At 31.7% G+C, this 23,200-nt stretch overlaps 1 protein-coding gene across 1 annotated transcript in view; it reads left to right on the forward strand.

Annotated features, from left to right (window-relative positions):
* Positions 1-23,200, forward strand: part of LOC148307267 (protein obstructor-E-like) — a 50,241-nt gene that overhangs the window by 12,164 nt on the left and 14,877 nt on the right. The window contains exon 2 of the mRNA XM_088263633.1: positions 16,030-16,263. Coding sequence (XP_088119759.1) covers positions 16,030-16,263 — 234 coding nt within the window. The remainder of the gene's footprint in view (positions 1-16,029; positions 16,264-23,200) is intronic.

Genomic DNA, 23,200 nt, shown 5'->3' on the forward strand with positions numbered 1-23,200 from the left:
TTTTTAGGTAAAACCTGAAGGTTTTTTAACCATTTGAAAAATATTTAGTATATTTAAAAATAAAAATAGATTAAACAATATCTTTTCGCAATAGAAGCTAAGATCGAGTATTTTAAATAAAGCTAAGAAGCTTCTATTACAAACCACATTTAAGCGCTTCAATCGGGAGTCGAAATAATCGGCGTATGAGAAGATGTATGAGTGTGGAAGAGGCGAAGATTGTGCTCAAAGCCAGATTGGTGTTTCGCGTTATTCTCTCTAACCCTGCGGGAAAGCAGCGTGATGGTTAGTCAGTTAGTTGTTCTTTTCCGCAGCCCATTATACATAGGGCAAATTCGTGAAATATGGCATTGAACCATTTCTCTTGTGTGCTCCGCGTAGTTAATGTATGATTGTGTTTGTTTGTGTGTGTGTGTGTGTGTGTGCGTGTGTAATATGTGTAATATCTCTCATACTTATGATTATTGATATATTTATTATATTACCGTATACTATATATGCCAGATCATTTTCCATACAAACATCATACATTCTTGACACTATTAGTTGCAAATCCTCCGCGCTGCTCGCTAGCAGTACGGCGTCATCCGCAACTACCATACTTTCAATCTCTTTCATACAATGGTCCATATAGAGATTAAACAACCATGGTGACATTACACATCCCTGCTTTACGCCTTTGGATATTGCAAACCATGATGTAATGTCCCCATTCACTCTTATACTAGCTGTGCTGCCCTCGTAGAGGGAAGCAACTGCTTGTATAAGTTTATCGTCTACTCCATATTTTTCCAGCACGCTCCATAATTTTATCCTATCAACCTTATCATACGCTTTCTGCAAATCTGGCAGTGTCAAAAGTCTGCGTAATCGGAGGGCATGTAGGACTAGATGTATGGATGTGAAGGAGGCGAGGAGTGTATGTCAGGACAGAAGAGTGTGGCGTTCCATCCTCTCTGCCTACCCCTGCGGGGAAACGGCGTGATGGTAGTAGTAGTAGTAGTAGTAGTACTATATATGAATTCATTTCTATAAATAACTCGTTTCAAGTAGATTTAAAACCACTTTCGAATAATGTAAGTGAATTAATTTAGGAATATCAAAACGGCTGCAATAAATATTCATATTTGATGTACCAGGGTTACATGAGTGAATCGTGGGTTTTTAAGTGAATTGTTTTGAAATGTCTGAAAAAAAAATCGAGGTTCTGTGTTATAAAAAATATATATATAAAAAAAAATCTAATTTATAGATTTAGAGCATATCGCTCACTCCTTTCAAGAACGTCATAAATCTAAAATCGTCAATTTTCAGTTGTGCATGTTTTCGGAATGCCCAGAAAATGTACTATATCCCAGCAAAAGAGGCATATTTTTAACTTAATATTTACCCGCTATAGGGCAGATAATGTTGTTTTTGCATTTTGAAGAAAATGTATCGTTTAATTATTTTTATAAATAAATTAAATATTTTTCAGATGGAGAAAAAACCTTCAGGTTTTACCTAAAAAGATCTATTGCACAGTAAAAAGTTCAATAAGTGGCTTGATATTTATTTTTTAAACATAGTGTTATAATTTTAAACCTTTAAAACGTTCTCCTGAAAAATATTTTGATTTATAACGTTCTTGAAAGGAGTGAGCGATATGTAGTCTACAAACTGTCTCCAGGCTTTTCTGTCGACTGCCAGCTGCCTTGCATCCTCCCAAGGCAAGTCCGCGTCTTGATGTTAAGAAGAGATCTGCCGACGAATTGTCAGCAGTGATATTAACCAAGTAAAAATGTAATTTAAAATAGATACATATTTCCACAAAACGACTGGTGAATAATTTTTTTAATTATTTATTTATTTTTCAAAACATACTACATACATAAGTCATATGTATATATAATATTCCCGATGAGTAATTTCTATTTCTCATTTTGGCACATGGGATTAAGGTCAACAAGGCTGGAACACAAATAATAAAGTAACTTTTTTTTTTAAATAACCAAAACATGGCAAAATATAAAACTAATAAACAGGTATAATAAATATGAATAAGAAGCATATTTAAAATAAATAAATGAGAAAAACATAACGTAAGAAGCATATTTAAAATAAACAAATTATAAAATATAAAAATAAGAAAATATAAAGAATGGGAAAATATAAAAAACAAAAAGGTAAAAACAAAATAAGAAAATATGACTAAACAAAAATCAAACCACTGCACGCATAAAATTCTTCGCAGATACCTATTCTCAAAGCTCAGTACACAGCTGCTCTGGGCCCTTGTAAGATGCCATGTTCCACAACCGTATAAGAGAACAGGAGCAATGTAAGCATTGTATAGGCGGCATTTGGTCTTCACCGAGTATAAATCCGATATCCAGACAGCCTTTATACTGTTTAATGTGGATCCTGCGAGTCCTGATCGCACTCCCAGTTCCTTTTGAAGGTTGCCATTTTCAGTCGCGTACACTCCCAAGTACTTGAAACTCTCGACCCTTTTGATGCACTGGTTACTCAACGCCAAGGGTTTTTGGGCATCTAGGTATGAGTTATTACACAACACATGGGTTTTTGCAGCATTTATTTTGAGCCCCATGTGCGTAGAGTACCTACTTACACAGCCCTATAAGATAATAAGAGCAATGCTGGCATTATATAGGCGGCATTTGGTCTTCATCGAGTACTACATATATTTAGGAAGATGATTATTGTTATAATCTTAATGACATTGATTTTGAAGCATTGCGACAATCCGACTACACTCATATAGTCACCTTGGACATGATTTCGCTAAGCGATGTTTTTCCTAAGGTCAAAAACAAACGTCGCTAAATTGCAAACATTTCTGGTTTGAACAAACTAGAAATACTTGCAATTTCAAATTTGCAAACTAATCAAACCTGATCTGGTATTGAGACACTGATGCCTGTATTCTCGAATCGCTTTAAATTTGTAATTTTATTAACACAACGAAATTATTTCTAACCCATTACGCCACAATGTTTTCGTTAGTCAACTAATGATATTTATAGTATGTTTTGACATCTCATCAAAGATGAAGAAGAATATGGAAGTCTGGGCATTTGCGGGGCTGACGACCGTCATAGGATGGTTTAAATGATCACTTTACACACGTGTAACATTCACCAATTCTACCCATTATTGACAACCACACTTCTCAAATTCTTGGAAGTTCTATATATATATATATATATATATATATATGAACCAATTTAGAAACCTTGCTCTTGAATCACTAGAACTTCACTAGAGACATCTATTGGTGAGATGTCAAAAAATAATAAAAAAATAACTCCTGTAATTGGATATAATCCGGATTTTGTGAACAAGTATTTGGACACACTCAAAATGTTGTAAATGATATTTACATTATAAAACAACTAAATAAGTTCTTCAACTTTTATTTTATTTAAACAGTAGAGTTTTGTCGTTGCTGACATCATCAGACTGGTTGTAGTTATAAATAATAAGGTCAAAATTATATGATTATCTTATATGCAACAAGGCAGGGGTTGAAAATCATGATTTAACATAATTTTTCTGAATTTAAATTGAATAAATTTAAGAATTGTTTTATAAAAATTATTACTTATAAGATACCAGTATGGTTAGAAATATACACACATATAAATATATATATATATATATATATATATATATATATATATATATATATATATATATATATATATATATATATATATATATATATATATATATATATATATATATATATATATATATATATATATATATCTATATATATATATATATGTATATATATATATATATATGTATATATATATATATATATATATATATATATATATATATATATATATATATATATATATATATATATATATATAAATATATATATATATTTGTATATATGTATATATATATATATATATATATATATATATATATATATATATATATATATATATATATATATATATATATATATATATATATATATATATATTCTCTCTGCTTACCCCTGCGGTGAAGTGGTGTGATGGTAGTTAAGATTTATTATTCTTAAGGTGAAAAATCTAGTTTCTCATAGTATATTTAAAATTAAAATTAAATAAATAATAAAAAATAGCTTGACTACATATATACCGCAATGAATCTAGCTATAGATATATTTTATGGGAGATCAATTTCAGACGCAAATGTGCAGAGCGGTGAATATTTAAATTTCATGAATTAAAGATGAGATGTAAAATTCATATTCATAAAATTCAATCTGGTATTTTGTGCATATATGCATTTTTATCAATAAATTCTTGAGAGCAGAATTATTTTTAAATTCCAAGGTGACAATATTCACATTTTTTAATCGGCATGTAATTATTTTTTTCTTCTTCCTAGCTTCATCCCAATTTATCGTCTTTGAAGACTGTTGGGGTTTGTTCTCCTGGTCCTCAGATTGTAGGTCCTTCTGCTATAGGCAACGTCACCTAGGCCATGCCTTCGAATCATGTTTTTTTCCAGCAGCATCCATGAATTTTTTGGTCTTCCTCTAGATGTCTTTCAGAAGATGTATTGCTATTGCCTGGTTCAATATGATCAGGTTCTCTGCGTCCTATGTGCCCATACTATCTCAATACTATCTTGCCTTTTCCATACCTCACTTTTGATGTCTTTCAATCAGCAAATAATCTTTATAAACAAAATTGTTGTTCATTCATTCAAAATATTAAATCTCTTTGTCCGCCTCCGTAGTGTAATGGTCAGCATGCTCGCCTACCGTTCTGGAGGTCCCGGGTTCGATTCCCAGGGGGGTTTGATAAATATAAGTGATTTTTTCACTCTAATATTTATTCAATATTACCCTGGACTGGTACCTGAAGTGGAGGGCTGATCACCTTTCCTTCATGTGTAATTGATCGAGATAACACTGCGTTTATATGAAGCAGTGCCCTATGTACCATTGGGGTGCGGTAAGAGATTTATTATTATTATTATTATTAAGTATTTCACCGATTTATTTGAAATTTCGACCCATAATTGTACTTAAATATGCCTCTTTTCCAAATTATTTATAGTTTCCCAGCAAAACACTTAAAAATGTGTTTTTTATTTTGTTTTTTTCACTATAAAAATAAAAATAAAAACATTTTCAACTAACTATCAAAGGGTTAAATGACAAAAATGACAAGTATAGTATATACAAAAAAAAGAACTCCATTTTAATTTTAATGTTAAATCAAACACTTGTTTTTTGAGTCTACTAAGTTTTATTTTATTGTTAAAAAAACACATAATATCAATTTTGTGGCAATTATTTTGCCTAGTAATGGCATTTTCAAACGAATGTCAAATTTTCAAACAAATTAATATTTACAACATTATGAGTGTGTCCAAATACTTGTTCACAAATCTGGATTATCTCCAATTATTGGAGTTATTAAGTTATAAGAGTTTCTGCTCAATAAAAAGCTTCTTTACATCTCACCAAATCTCTTGTGAAGTTCAAGTGATTCAAGAACAAGGTTTCTAAATTGGTTAATATATATAGAACTCCCAAGAATTTGATTAGTATGGTTGTCAATAATGGGTAGAATTGGTGATTGTTACAAATGTGTAAAGTGATCGTTTAAACTAGCCCATGACGCTCGTCATCCTCGTAAATACCCAGATTTCCATTTTCTTCTTCATCTTTGATGAGGTGTTAATGATTATAATTAGAAAAATAATCATTCATAAGTATAAACATTCGACAATGAGTGTAAGTCATTCTCCAAGCACAAGAGCTTAGTATCTTTCTTGGATAGGAACATCGAAACTAGTAAAAAGATATCGCTCACTCCTTTCAAGAACGCCATAAATCGAAAAAATTGATTTTTCAGGAGAATGTTTTTAAAGTTTAAAAATGTAACGCACTGTATTAAAAATAAATATCAAGCCACTTATTGAACTTTTTACTGTGCAACAGTTCTTTTTAGGTAAGTCCTGAAGGTTTTTTCTCCATTTGAAAAATATTTAGTATATTTAAAAAAATAATTAAACAATACCTTTTCTTCAAAATTCTAAAACAATATTCTTTGCCCTGTAGCGGGTAAATATTAAGTTAAAAATATGCCGCTTTTACTGGGATATAGTACATTTAATTGGGCATTACGAAAACATGCACAACTGAAAATTGATGATTTTTGATTTATGACGTTCTTGAAAGGAGTGAGCGATATGTTAAAAGTAGAAATATCTAGCAAATGGATTAAATTCTAATATTTTTTGTAACTATTAGCTTTTATATTCTTGTATAACTCGCGTTCATCGTGATCAAGAAAAAAATATTATATCACTCGTTTCATTTTGCAACACCACGTACATACATATGTGTACTGTAATCAGCTTCTACTTGTCCAACTAATGAACTAAAATGCTAGTTTAGTTTTTCTAAGTAGGTATGCCGATATGCCAGCGGCGAACTGACTGTGGAAATTAGTTATTTTCTTTAATTTTTTTTGACATCTTAACAAAGATGAAGAAGAACGTCGAAGTCTGGGCAATTACGTGGCTTACGACCGTCATAGGTGGTTGAAGTTATCACTTTACACACGTGTAACATTCACCAATTCTACTCATTATTGACAACCACACTACTTAAATTCTTGGGAGTTCTATATATATGAACCAATTTAGACACCTTGTTCTCGAACCACTAGAACTTCACAAGAGGATCGGTGAGATGTAAAGAAGAACCACTCTCACTGACGGTCGTCAGCCCCGTAAATGCCCAGACTTCCATATTCTTTTTCATCTTTGATGAGATGTAAAAGGGTAATATGAAAATAAAACCTGTAATTGGAGATAATCCAGATTTTGTGAATGAGTATTTGGACACACTAATAAATTAAGAAATCTGTGTTGAGATAATTTTGACATGTGAATCGAATGAGTGAAGAATTCAATTCAATTCAAACCCTTATCCGCACCCCAATGGTGCAAAGGGCACTGCATTATACAAACACAATGTTATCTTGATCGTTAACACACGAAGGAAAGTATTGGGACACACTCAGAATGTTGTAAATTATATTTTATTAATAAAAAACATATAAAACTAAAATTTGTGACAATTGTTTCGCCTTGTTATGGCATTTTGAAACGAATTTAACGATTCAATGGACTGACGGTCCTTATATAGCTATACAATTCTAGGTAAGTAATTAAGTAATAGTTATAACATTTGCAGTAACTATTTATGCGAGAAAACAATAGTTGAGAGAAAACCATCATCTTCTTCATCTACGAGTATATTGTGATGTCAAAAATGCACTCTTTAAAAATTGTACTTTCTTGTATGATTTTCTTCCAAAGAAGGGTTTATATCATGTTTATATTACATTTTTCCATCCGAGAAGTCACGACTCGCCGCTGTCGCCTGCACGATTTGCCAATGTATCAAGTCTGCCAGGTTTCCTAAGTGAGTTCCCTTCCCCATAATCGTTCCGGCCTCCGGTTCCGGAAATTGTCGAGCGCAATCCGGCATGGAATTCAATCTAGTTCAGTGCATCGTCATCTCGTAGCGAGACCGTAAATTTCTTAGTGATAATTTGCATAATTTACAATTTTTTGTTTGTATTTTGCAACTTTCATGTCAATTGACTAACTCACTAACCCGCAGGGGTAGGCAGAGAGAATAGAACGCCACACCACTCTGTCTTTGCAAACATTCTTCGCCTCTTCCGCGTTCATGCATCTCCTCATACATTCCCGCCGATTGTTTCGACTCCTAACCTGACCGCTTTCAAGTATTTGGCATACCCAATCGCTAAGTTTTTCTCGGTCTTCCTCTGCTCCTTTTTCCAATTCTCTGTCAATTGATGTAATGTAAAGAACAAAAAAATAAAATTATGATCGCTGTATTCTAAATTATGTAATAACTTACTAACTAACCATCACGCCGCTTCCCTGTAGGGATAGTAGATAGGATAGATAGAGAGAATAGAACACCACAGCATTTGCCTTTTCAAATAGTCTTCGTCTCTTTCATATTTTTACATATTCGTACTTACCTGCAGAATACTTTATTCCGACTCCTGACCTGACTATGCCACGTATTTGAAATACTTGATCATGCCCAATTTTTATCTGTCTTCCTCTGCCTCTATTACCAACGACTCAACACACCTTTTTTAAGGTTATTGGTAATGCTTATCGTGTCTTGCTTTCTTCTTGAGGCGAATATAGTTGGTAATAGAAGCAGAGAAAGATCGAGGGAAATTTAGCATGATCAGGTGTGTCATATACTTGGGCGTGATCAGATCAGAATTAAGAAAGGTGTGTTGAGATGGTGTGGACATGTGGAGCGTATGAGCGAGGAAAGAAAGGTCAAACAAATTTGTGAGGCAAACGTATTTGGAAAAAGAAGCAGAGGAAGAACGAGGAAAACTTGCCACAATCAGGTATGTCAAGTACTTAAAACTGGACGGGTTAGGAGTCGAAATAATCAGCGGGTATATAATGTGGAACAGACGAAGAATGTTTGCAAAGACAGGGGGGTTTGGCGTTCTATTATCTCTACCTACTCCTGCTGGAAAGCAGCGTGATGGTTACATAGTTATCACAAAGTTGACAATGCTTGTAAATTAATATACAAAATATCTAGTAGTTTTATTCGGGTAAGTCCGGAAGCCGAGCGCGCTGAATCGGTAGCGGGAAGGGAAACTACAGGCGGCTGCCTCCACTTCCATATGATATGAAAGTGGATATATGTGTGTTATCTCTATATTAGGTAAGAAGTAACCGGAACAAAACTAGGCTGAGTCTAATCTTAGTTGTAATGTATTCTCGTCCATTCAGAGTACGGAGATCTCGGAAATCGTGAGGCAACCATAAAAGTGATCGAATTAAAAACTCGAATGAAATAATGACTTTTTCAAAGAAGTCATAACTAACATTTGTATTTTGATTAAATTATTCAAAGGGTATATCGTACCTACCAATGTACAAATAGCACATGATTACGCATTGCATATCGCTGCTTCAAAATATGATCGAGTTTTCTGCATCCAAGTTTAAAGGTCGATAGGACAGGAGTCATAGGTCAGGAATAATTGGCAGGTACTTGAATATATGAGGAGATGCATGAGTATAAAAGACAGAGTGGGTTGCTGACCTCCCTTGCGGAGAAGATTTGACATTGGATAAAAAACGGTATTAAAACACATATACATATAAACATATATAGATATATATATATATATATATATATATATATATACATATATATATATATATATATATATATATATATATATATATATATATATATATATATACACATATATATATATATATATATATATATATATATATATATATATATATATATATATATATATATATATATATATATATATATATATATATATATATATATATATATATATATATATATATATATATATATATATATATATATATATATATATATATATATATATATATATATATATATATCTATATATGTATATATATACATATATATATAATATATATATATATATATATATATATATATATATATATATATATATATATATATATATATATATATATATATATATATATATATATATATATATATATCTGGCGGTGTCAAAAGTCTGCGTAATCGGAGGGCATGTATGTCTAGATGTATGGATGTGAAGGAGGCGAGGAGTGTATGTCAGGACAGAAGAGTGTGGCGTTCCATCCTTTCTGCCTACCCCTGCGGGGAAACGGCGTGATGGTAGTAGTAGTAGTAGTAGTATATATAAATATACATATATATATATATGCGTGGGTGTCGTTTATAAGTGATGTAACTTTTTTAAATAAATAAAATAAAAATGAATCTTCTACTTTTTGGCTGCATCCTAACTTGCCTTTGTAGACTGTTGGGGTCAGCACTCTTCATCCTCAGTTTGTAGGTCCTTCTGTCATGGACAGCGTCACCTAGTTTATACCTTTGCATAATGTTTTTTGTAGCATTCGTGAATTGTTTAGTATTCCTCTAGATGTCTTTTAAGGAAGATCCATTGAGATTGCCTGGCTACAATACGATCAGGTCCTCTGCGTCCTATGTGCCCATACCATCTCAATTGCCTTTCCTCTACCTTACTATTGATACCTGTTACAGCCAGGCTTTTACGAATGCGTGAACTCTTTATTTTTTCTCTAAGGGGCACTCCAGCTGACCATCTAAGCATTCGTATTTCAACAGCACTAGTTGCCTAGAGGAGGTGTATGTATCGTCCAGCATTCAGAACCATAGAGGAATGAAAGTGATGTGACTAAATTTGGAAGTTCTAAAAATATATTGTTCTAAACATATTTGGTTTTGTGGCTGTATGAGATTGACGACCGCTGATCTAGTGTGTAATGTAAAAAAATAACATTGTGGCTTAGTTTATACAATAATGCAATTATGTTATAATAACCCATTGATGATCGTTGTTCGTGCGCTCCGGTTATTTCAAAAGTATTTTTTACGACAATACATAAGCTCTTTTTCGGTAATTTTACTTTTGTACTATTCGGTAATTCCATTTTGTACAGTAATTACTGAACACATTAAGAATGTAATGCAATATAAACCGTCAAATATTTTATTGTAATAACAGACAGTGTCTGGATTCAATACTCCTATACACCGAATGCAAAACCTCGGCAATGATTTCGCGGACCATATCGATATCTGGAATATGTCACTTCCTAACTGTAAAGCAATAATAATTACAATACTTCGGGATAATGCATAATTCCTTGTTTAGTATATTCATCCTTGTTTAGATAAGCATTTTTCGAACCAATAATATACTTAAAAATAGAAAAAATATTATATTATCGTAATGTATAAAACATGTAATAATATATTATGTACAAATGACTACAGCCGTTAATAAAGAAAAAAATCGTATAATAGTAAAATTATTTCTTTATCGTATGGTCATTAATTGTCTACAGTAAAACTTTGAAATGACGGATCTCTATATAATGAACTTCGGATATAACGAACATAAAATCCAGCCAAATTTAAAAAAAATGTAATGAACCTAAAAATAATAGAGGTTAGAAGTTTATTTACTTATTTATTTTATTTATTTTTCAAAACATATTAAATACATAAGTCATATACATAATATTCCCGATGAGTAATTTCTATTTCTTATTTTTATGGGATTAAGGTTAACAAGATTGGAACACAAACAATATTAAAAAAAAAACCTAAACTAATACATGGAAAAATATAAAAACAATAAACAGGTATAAAAAATAGGCAAAGCAAGCATATTTAAAAGAAATAAATGAGTTAAACATAAGATAAGAAGCATATTTAAAATAAACAAATGACAAATTATGAAAAATGAAACAAAATTTTAGTTTTATTTTATAAAATCTATTGTGTCATGAACTGTTTCAAACTCGGATGCATTTCAAGACTGCAACAAGATATCGATTTCTCAAAATGTGCAAGTTCAATTTCTCCATAAATATTCACATATCGCACACCTAGATCAAAACTGTATCAACTCAAAAAATATATATTTTTAGATAATTACGTATTCAGATTCTACATACGAAGACGCATATACGATTCGTCCTGTTTTCTGTTATGAAAGAACAACGATATAAAGAATGATTTATAATTAAAATGTAACTTTGTTTTAAAATCACTATTAATATTTTATTTTAACTTAATTATTATGTCTACCGGTTTCGAAGCTAACCGCTTCTTTATCAAGACTGATTTATACTTATTAATCTTACCCTCCCATATCCAACCTGCATGTTATACAAATAATAATTTACATAAAATCCTCGATAACTCAAAATCGAAAATTGATTTATTACAAAAAGTGGTGTTTATGAAATTTCGTGTGGAGATTGTGATAGAAAATATATTGGCCAAACTGCGAGAAATTTAAAGATTAGAATTAAAGAACATCATAGCGGTCTTGTTAGTAATTATTTTTCGGAATTTGCAAATCATATAATAGATACTAATCACTCATTTCACTCTCATAAATTAAAATTATTACACCTTGTTCCATATAAAGGCCAAATTATGAATTATCTTGAAAATTTAGAAATACAAAAAAACCTGAATTCTAATAATAATTTATTAAATAATATATTGTTTCAAAATTCTTCGCCATTGCTTTCCATTTTTCCTTTGTTTTCAAACTCCGTTCCTTGACTAACCCCTTCCCCTTACTTTCCCCTCTCCTTATTTATAGAACAATTTTATATTTTATATTTTAGTTATTATACAGACCTGAATGATGGAAGTTTAACTTCTGAAACATGTAGTCTATAATAAAACTCAAATGGTAAAAAACGAAGTGTTTTCTTTAATCATTGTAAAAAAATACTTTATATTGTTGTTCATTCATGAAAGAAAACAGGAAGCTTGTATTACATAAGGCGACATAATTGTACGTTTTTTGTCTCTTCTGAAAAATAGTTTTTTTTTAGTTGATACTCTTTTGATCTAGGTGTGCGATGTATGAATAACATTCAAGCAACACGAAGCGCACTATCTTCATCGATCCGTATCCGTTCTTTTCTCATACATTTCAACTTCTGACATTTCCTACTAACTCTGTTAAAAACATAATACAAGGTGCATTCGTAACTATAAATGTTCGTTTTCCGCTATGCATTTTGCAAGAGCTTTCAATACGGAACTATCTTTTATGTTGCTCCAATAACGTATTATTTATTTTGTATATTAAATTGTATATGTGTATTTTAATTGTATGTTTTGTATATTTCAATTATCTTAATTATAAGTCATTTTACTCCCCTAATTTCAAAAATTTAATCAGCAGTCATTTTCTGGTAAAATCAATCCATTTGAATTTGAGTGTTGCTTGGTTAATACACTTTTTTTTTAATATTATGATATCGTTCACTCATTTCAACATCGTCATATATCGAAAAACTTGATTTTTCAGGAGATCGTTTTCAAAGTAAAAAAATATAATAAAATGTATTAAAAATACACATCAGGCCACTTATTGAACTTTTTACTGTGCAACAGATATTTTTAGGATAAACCTGACTGTTTTTTCTCCATTTTAAAAATATTTAGTAAATTTCAAAAAATAATTGAACGATACCTTTTCTTCGAAATGCAAAAACAACACTTTCTGCCCTGTAGCGGGTAAATATTAAGTTAAAAATATGCCGCTTTTGCTGGGATATAGTACGTTTTGTGGGCATTCCGAAAACATGCACATCTGAAAATTGACGATTTTTTATACATGACGTTGTTGAAAAGAGTGAGCGATATGTGTTTTGATACATTCCGCATGATTTTCTAACACAGGTATTTGAAATTTAAAAATTGTATCGAAACACTAGTCATGATAGATTTTATGAAATAGTGGTAATCACCAAAAAAAAAAATTGATAAAAAATATTCCCCTATCCCAATGTAAGGTTATATATCAAACAATCCTTCAAAAACATTTCATAATCTTTATTTTTTATTTCTATAACCCTCCCCGCACTCAATGGTGCAAAGGGCACTGCATCGTAAAGAAGCGGTGTTTTCTTGATCGTTAAATACCTATAGGGAAGGTGACCATTCCTGAGTTCGCTCTCCTAGTTTAATAGGTGAAAAAACACGATAAAGAGTTCTTAGATGACATCACAGCCAGCTTAAATTCCACATATATCAGAATTTTAACTAACGTACGACAGGAATCCAACAACAGTGCGCATTTATAATAATAATAATAATAATAATAATAATAAAACCCTAATCCGCACCCCAATGGTGCATAGGGCACTGCGTCATATAAACGCAGTGTTATCTTGATCGTTTACACATGAAGGAAAGGTGATCAGCCCTCCGCTTCAGGTACCAGTCCAGGGTAATATTGAATAAATATGACAGTGAAACAATCACTTATATTTATTTTACCCCCCTTGGGAATCGAACCCGGGACCTCCAGAACGGTAGCCGAGCGTGCTGACCATTACACTACGGAGGCGGACATAATACATTTAAAAAAATCAATTTGTACTTACATATGTTCAATAAAGGGCAGAATGGTCAACTTTACAAAAAGTGTAAAAAGTGATGACTGAAACCAGCCAAACGCCAGATCTTGGATGATCGTTCATCATACCATTCAATGAAACATAAATAAATCGTTATTTTCTGCAAAATAATTCATTCATATTCTCGAAATCAATTGATTAAAACTCGTAATATATATTTTATTTATTGTTTCGGCATTAACTTTGTGGTAAGACATATTACAATGATTAAAGAAAACACTTCGTTTTTTACCACTTGAGTTTTATTATAGACTACATGTTTCAGAAGTTAAATTTCCATCAATCAGTTCTGTATAATAACTAAAATATATTTATTGTTTCGGCATTAACTTTGTGGTAAGACATGTTACAATGATTAAAGAAAACACTTAGTTTTTTACCACTTGAGTTTTATTATAGACTACATGTTTCAGAAGTTAAACTTCCATCATTATGTATTTATAGAACAATTTTATATTTTTTATTTTAGTTATCATACAGACCTGAATGATGGAAGTTTAACTTCTGAAACATGTAGTCTATAATAAAACTCAAGTGGTAAAAAACGAAGTGTTTTCTTTAATCATCGTAATATATAATTTATTTTTCCGATTCTCAATGCTCGAGTCTTGGAACAGTTACCTTGTTGCTTTCTCCAGTAAATGTATACAATACGATGATAATTTTCTCTAAGGTATCTGTTTCCGTACCGTTCGTGATTTTCAAATGTCAAATATGCAATTGCTAACGCTACCATATCAGAAGCCTTACAGCGAAAGCAAAACTTGCAGTACACAATGGAGCCCTGGTATATACCCAAAAACATGGAAAAGAAGGCAAAAAAGAATGAATATAGACTGAATGCAGTCGAAATACGATCTATTTTTAATTAATGTTTTACTTAGTAAATACCACTATTTCTTAAAATCTACTGTGACACGTGTTTCGATGCATTCCGCATCATTTTCAAACACCGTATGATGCGAAAATGATGCGGAATGCATCGAAACACGTGTCACAGTAGATTTTAAGAAATAGTGGTATTTACTAAGTAAAACATTAATTAAAAATGGATAGATTTTACCACAAAGTGACTGCCGAATCAATTAATTAAATACGATATCTTAAACAAAAGTGTTGATAAATGTAACAAATGCAATTGGAAAGATGAGAAACAATACACTGTATATATTTCACATTTTATAATATAAACCTTAATGTATGGATGTTAAGCATGGAGTTGGTAAAAGAAGGATGAAAGTAGACTAAATGCAGTCGGAATGCGATCTCTCAGTGAGGCAAAACAATGTTTGATACAACATTCAAATGGTGAAATAAGGAAAAATAAGAAATAAGGAAAGAATTCAAGGCTGAGAGCTTAACCAGCTTGTAGGTATGATAGGTCGTAAGCCCTGTAGAAACCCAAACCTCCACATTCTCCTTCATCTACGATGAGATGTTAATATGATTACTAAGTGGAGAAACCCAGATTATTGATCAAGGATTTGAACACAAATAAACTTTTGCGAACTCACATACATACCATATTATTCTTTCGTCGATTCATGTTAGATTTCATGTTTTTATTATTTTCACAAATATTCCAATTTCATACTATTTCTGTGAGCCTAAGCGGCTCATCATTAGAAATAGTATCAAACTGTGGTAGAGTGGGTTTGAACCGAGAAACTCTGACTATATATATCCTCCTAGGAAACACAGATTTATGAACAAGAATGAGGACACCAAAAATGCATGTAATAAAATAACATTTTTTCCACATAAATTTTGTTAGACGTTCTGGGTTTCGTCAAAACCGACCTCATTAGACAGGTCTGTTAAACCCAATAACTATAAACTTGTTATTTTATTCCATAAAATGCAGTTCTAAATGTCTGTACAAAACTTAAAACCCTGAAAATACGTCAATTGTTTAATTTTATTTATTTATTTTTCCAGGACTATGGCTGGCCTTCGCTCACGCCGGGCCCGTGGAGGATCCTTGCAACACCAAATCTCGTGTGACAGCTGACGACAAGTTCTGCGACAAGTACTGGGAGTGCGATAACGGCCAGCAAGTGGAGTACGACTGCCCCAACGGCCTGGTCTTCGCCGGCAAGCATCGCGGCGTCACAGAGGGCTGCGACTACCCCTGGAGGTCCAACTATTGCGAGTACCCCAAGACGCAGACCAGTGAGTTTATGTTATGATATTCTTATATCAATGGAGTAGAAGTTATAGAAGTACAGATTATAAAGTTCACCTTTCTCATGATTTTTTCTCTGTCTTTTTACGACACATTTATGAACGTTACACATGTCGCTCACTCCTTTCAAGAACGTCATAAATCAAAAAGCTTGATTTTTCATGAGAACGTTTTTAGAGTGTAAAAATATAATAAAATGTTTTAAAAATAAATAACAAGCCACTTATTGAACTTTTTACTGTGCAGCAGATCCTTTTAGGTAAAACCTGAATGTTTTTTTTCCATTTGAAAAATATTTAGTATATTTAAAAAAACTATTAAACAATATATTTTCTTCAAAATGCAAAAACAACTTTTTCTGCCCTGTAGCGGGTAACTTTCAAGTTGAAAATATGCTGCTTTTGCTGGAATAACGTACATTTTCTGGGCATTCCGAAAACATACACAAATAAAAATTTACGATTTTTGATATTTGACGTTGTTGAAAGGAGTGAGCGATGTGTATAAACTGTTCACTTAAGCTAGCCAATTAGCAGGTTGTATGTCCTGGGATACTCAGACTACCATCTTCTTTCTATTAAAGAAAAAATAGAGACATCTATCATATAATATTGATATATTATTATTTGATATCTCATCAAAGATGAAGAAGAATATGGAAGTCTGGGCATTTACGGGGCTTACGACCGTCATAGGCTGGTTTAAGTGATCACTTTACACACGTGTAACATTCACCATTGTGTAAAGTGATCACTTAAAGTAAAGTGAGCCTATGACGGTCGTAAGCCCCGTAAATGCCCAGACTTCCATATTCTTCTTCATCTTTGATGAGATATCAAAAAATAATATGAAAATAACTCCTGTAATTGGAGATAATCCAGATTTTGTGAACAAGTATTTGGACACACTCAAAATGTTGTTAATATTGATATAAGCATCATCCGTAGGAAGAAAAACCCAGTAACTGAAATAAAAAATATATAATTTTTAACATAATTTAAACAATATTAAACACTATTATAAAATTTATGATAACACCTTTAGCTTGCTCAAGAGTTTCACGTTATTAATAAATTACATAACACTGGATCGATAAAAAATAGTGTATTTACACCATTATGTGCCTAAGAGTCAGAAATATATCAAAACCAACATGACATTCCATCCTACCTAAACAGCATGAAGGTAATAGAAGAACAAAACTCAGCAAAAAGATTTTCCCCTTTCACAATTTGCTGCGAGATTATTTTTTCCTAAATACATGAATAAAAAACAAGCTCTCAAACAAAATCTTAAAAGAAAATGACTCCTTTGATTTCTGATATTCTTGAAAGTCCCATTCCAACAGCCAATGTACATTTTCATCCTGTGAAAAATCCAAATTTCATTCCAAACCTATTTCGCTTCCAATTTCTGGAGGCATAACCGCATTTTCGGGAAAATTTAATCAATTTTCACTCACATTAATTTCAAAGTAAATGATCCATTCTTCGTAATCGAATATTTATAATCGATTGAGTTTCATTTTTAAGAAAAGACCAGGAAATGAATTTAATCATTTAGATGTACATTTTCAAAATAAATTCTGAATGATGATTCTTTGTAATTCAGTGAAATATTTTCAATTGATGCTGGATACATAACATTAATATCTTTGTTATATTATTCTTCTTCTTATCCAAATCCTTATCTTCCCCCAATAGTCCATAGGGCACTTCATCCTATAAATGCAGTGTTATCTTGATCGTTAACACATGAAGGAAAGGTGATCAGCCAGTCAGTCTAGGGTCACATTGAAAAAAATATCCGCCTCCGTGGTATAATGGTTTGCGTGTTTATATATTGTGCTGAAGGGTTCAATTCCTGGGGGGGGGTAAAAATATTTATTAACACTCTAATATTTATTTAATATTTTCCTGGATTGCTCCCTGAACCGCAGGTATGATCACCTTGCCTTCATATAAGTAACGATCAAGATTACACTGCGTCTTTACGATGCAGTGCCCTATGCACCATTGGCTGGAGACGAGGGTTAGAAGTTGGAAAAAAGAGCAGAATCAAATACTTTAAAGCATCCCGGTCAAAATATTCAATATTTTATGTCGATCAAGATTTGTCACAATTAATCAGTTAAATAATTTATTGTGATTAAAGAAAACACTTGTTTTTTTACCACTTGAGTTTTATTATAGACTACATGTTTCAGAAGTTAAACTTCCATCATTCAGGTCTGTATAGTAACTAAAATATAAAATAATAATACTAATCACTGATTTCATTCTCATAAATTAAAATTATTACACCTTGTTCCATACAAAGGCCAAATTATGAATTATCTTGAAAATTTAGAAATCCAAAAAAACCTAAATTCTAATAATAATTTATTAAATAATATATTGTTTCAAAATTCTTCACCTTTGCTTTCCATTTATCCTTTGTTTTCAAACTCCGCCCCTTGACTAACCCCTTCTCCTTACTTTCCCCTCTCCTTATTTATAGAACAATTTTATATTTTATATTTTAGTTACTATACAGACCTGAATCATGGAAATTTAACTTCTGAAACATGTAGTCTATAATAAAACTCAAGTGGTAATAAACAAGTGTTTTCTTTAATCATTGTAACATGTCTTACCACAAAGTTAATGCCGAAACAATAAATAAAATTATTTATTTATTTTATTCTTTTTGTCATATTCTCTAAAAAAGACGCCATTTAATCACATCCTTATACTTATTGGTTAAAAAAGTCAGTCTTATTTTGTAAAATTTAGTAACGTTAATTTTATATGGGAACTTGGTGCTTTTCTGTGAAACTGAAGGTAGAAGGTGACAGGTCTGAAAACAGATTTCGTCTAAATCACAACTAAGCTCGTTCCTTCGTATCTTGCGTTTTTATTACATTTTCTCGGGTCAGGTTTTTTCATCAAAGGTATAGAATTACTTTATAGGCTTAAAACGGGGCTAATTTGAATAATTTGAACCCAAGTCTGCGGTGTTCAATTTAGCGCTAAGCGGGGTCAAGGCGAACTGTAAAATGTGCGAATTTAATTAGATTTTTTTAATATTCAAGAAAAACCACGGAAGTGTTGCTGTGAATTTACAAAAGAGAAAAAATATGAAAAAAGAAACTGATTTCCTTTTGTATTACAATGTAATATTTAAGTACCTAATAAAAAATAAAATAAGATCTAATTATCCATCATCCCGTTTCCTCCCAGAGGTAGGCAGAGAGAATAGAACGCCACACCAATTTGTATTTGCAAACAATCTTTGCACATCTTACACATTCATGCATCTCCTCATACATAGCCGAGAAATATTTCGACTTCTGACTTTGACCACTTTCAAGTGTTTGAAATACTTGATCATACCAAGTTTTCTTTGCTTTTTCTCTGCTGCTATTACCAACCATATTCGCCTCATAAATTTGTTTTATTGTTCTTTCTTCACTCATTTTTGTCCGCCTCCGTAGTGTAATGGTCAGCACGTTCGGCTACCTTTCTGGAGGTCCCGGGTTCGATTCCCAGGGGGGGTCAGATAAATATAAGTAATTTTTCACTCTAATATTTATTCAATATTACCCTGGACTGGTGTCTGAAGCGAAGGGCTGATCACCTTTCCTTCGTGTGTTAACGATCAAGATAACATTGTGTTTGTATAATGCAGTGCCCTATGCACCATTGGGGTGCGGATAGAGTTTGAATTGAATTGAATTCTTCACTCATTCGATTCACATGTCAAATTTATCTCTACACACATTTCTTAATTTTTTAGTGTGTCCAAATACTTTTTCACAAAATCTGGATTATCTCCAATTGCAGGAGTTATTTTCATATTATTTTTTGACATCTTATCAAAGATGAAGAAGAATATAAAAGTCTAGGCATTTCAATAATTTGAAAATAACTCCTGTAATTGGAGATAATCCAGATTTTGTGAACAAGTATTTGGACACACTCAAAATGTTGTAAACAAATTATCTGGTCAAATTATAAGCTTAAATAATGAAAATGAAAATGGTATTTTCTGGCGTTTCTCATGTGTATGATTATAATCCAGGATTCGGACCTCACATACTAATATAAGAGTTTCTGCTCAGTAAAAAGCTTCTTTACATCTCACCAATAGATGTCTCTAGTGAAGTTCTAGTGATTCAAGAACAGGGTTTCTAAATTGGTTTATATATATATATAGATCTTCCAAGAATTTGAGTAGTGTGGTTGTCAATAATGGGTAGAATTGGTGAATTTTACACGTGTGTAAAGTTATCACTTAAACCAGCCTATGACGGTCGTCAGCCCCGTAAATCCCCAGACTCCCATATTCTTCTTCATCATTGATGAGATGTCAAAAAATAATATCTAGTATCATATTAATAAATATTATTCCCTGGACTGATTCACTACCTTACACATTAGGGTAATTATTATCATAAAATAAATTTATAATAACACTCTCCTTATCATTCATCGTTCACTTTGTGTAATGCAACTTTAATTACACAAAGTGAACGATGTTAAGGAGAGTGTTATATTACCAAACCACATAGTTAACAATGCATTTTATTTTTAAGAGAAATTTATATGTTGTTTTATATTATTTTCACAAATATTTCAATTTCATACTATTTCTGTAAGCCTGAGCGGCTTATTTAATAGACAATACATATTTATTATGTTTTTTGTCTGTTACCCTGACAGTTGTATTTGTAACATCTGGCAACACTTGTATTTAACAGTTCGAAACTATCTTAATTTGCAACAAACTTGGGAAGCCTTGAAAAAGTTGTGTATTCTGAGGGCAGTTTTAATGCATCGACATTTCATTTTTTTGTTGTTTTTTTTTGGGTTAACAACAGCAACATATCGCTCACTGCTTTCAAGAACGTCATAAATCAAAATATTTGATTTTTCAGGAGAACGTTTTTTAAGTTTAAAAATATAATAGAATGTATTAAAAATAAATATCAAGCCACTTATTAAACTTTTTACTGTGCAACATTTTATTTTATATAAAACCTGAAGGTTTTTTGTCCATTTGAAAATTATTTAATATATTTAAGAAAATAATTAAACAAAACATTTTCTTCAAAATGCAAAAACAGCACTTTTTGCCCTGTAGTTGGTAAATATTAAGTTAAAAATATGCCTCTTTTAGTGGGATATAGTACATTTTCTGGGCATTCCGAAAACATGCACAACTGAAAATTTACGATTTTTGATTTATGACGTTCTTGAAAGGAGTGAGCGATATGTAAAACAAAACAATTAAAAGATATACATTTAACAAGCCAATTATAGTTAACCAAAGAAACATAAAGATTAGTACAAAATATTTAGTGTAGATCTAGCAAATGAATGAATGTGAGTGTGTGTTTGTGTGTGTTTGTGTGTGTGCGTGTGTGTGTGTGTGTGTGTGTGTGTGTGTGTGTGTGTGTGTGTGTGATGTTGATTCTAGTAGGGACATACATACAATGCAGAGAAGCATAGTTTTTAAAGATCCTGAGAGGATAATATGCCCACCATTCGACTTTTCAACACAGATTTTCTGCAATTGAAAATGTCAACTTGGCTAAAACATGAGTTGTACTCACTAGTCATTCGAAACATAGGTGAACCCCATGCATAATTAGTTCAAAGGACAGGTACTCTGAATAGAAATTAATATATCTGGATTTGCTTTTGTCAAATTCTAGTTTGGAATATTTGGTGAAGGTGAACTACCGAGTTGATTAATCACAGGCGATATTAATTGTTAATGCTTTAACTGAACATGCAGGGAACTAATTGCAGTACATGTCCATACAGTAGTATACAACATGAATACACCGCAGGACAAAAAAAATTACGAGTCCTCAAAAAAACTAAAATAGACACATAGTGATTTAATCTTGATATTTAATTAGTTTTTTTTTGTATTGTTTGACATATCGCTCACTCCTTTCAACAACGTCATAAATCAAAAAACTTGATTTTTCAGGAGAACGTTTTTAAAGTTCAAACATAAAATACAATGTATTAAAAATAAATATCAAGCCACTTATTGAACTTTTTACTGTGCAACAGATTTTTTAAGGTAAAACCTGAAGGTTTTTCCTCCATTTGAAAAATATTTAGTAAATTTAGAAAAGTAATTAAACAATACATTTTCTTCAAAATGCAAACACAACACTTTCTGCTCTGTAGCGGGTAAATATTAAGTTTGAAGTATGTCGCTTTTGCTGGGATATAGTACATTTTCTGGGCGTTCCGAAAACATGCACAACTGAAAATTGCCGATTTTTTATTTATGACGTTCTTGAAAGGAGTGAGCGATATGTGATGACTACTCGTTACTTCAAGGTTAAAATAAAAGATCTTACTCATGAATTGTACTTAGAAATTGCCATTATATATCAGGTATCAGATTGCCCGAACCTTACAGACCCATAACGGTTCATTTATGGTCGAGTGTTTGTGATGAAATAATAAAAGACACCTTATTTTTCAATTCATAAATATATGCAATGCTTAAATGTTAACAACAGTACCCGCTTCCATTATCCGCAAAGCCATTATTAACATTAGAACTTTATAAGATAAAAACAAAACCTATTTTATTTATTGTTTCGGCATTAACTTTGTGGTAAGACATGTTACAATGATTAATGAAAACACATGTTTTATACCACTTGAGTTTTATTAAAGACTACATGTTTCGGATTAGTGATTTAACACTGAAATATTTATTTAATATTACCCTGGACTGGTTCCTGAAGCGCAAGAGTGATCACCTTGCCTTCGTGTAAGTAATGATCAAGATAACACTGCTTCAATTCGATGCAGTGCCCTATGCACCATTGGGCGCGGATAAGGGTTATAAGTAATAAGTAACATGTTTCGGAAGTTAAACTTCCATCATTCAGGTCTGTATAATAACTAA

This window comes from Brachycentrus maculatus, unplaced genomic scaffold, assembly GCF_059751285.1.
Source record: "Brachycentrus maculatus isolate JH-2025_06_01 unplaced genomic scaffold, ASM5975128v1 h1tg000202l, whole genome shotgun sequence".
Classification (NCBI taxonomy): domain Eukaryota; kingdom Metazoa; phylum Arthropoda; class Insecta; order Trichoptera; family Brachycentridae; genus Brachycentrus; species Brachycentrus maculatus.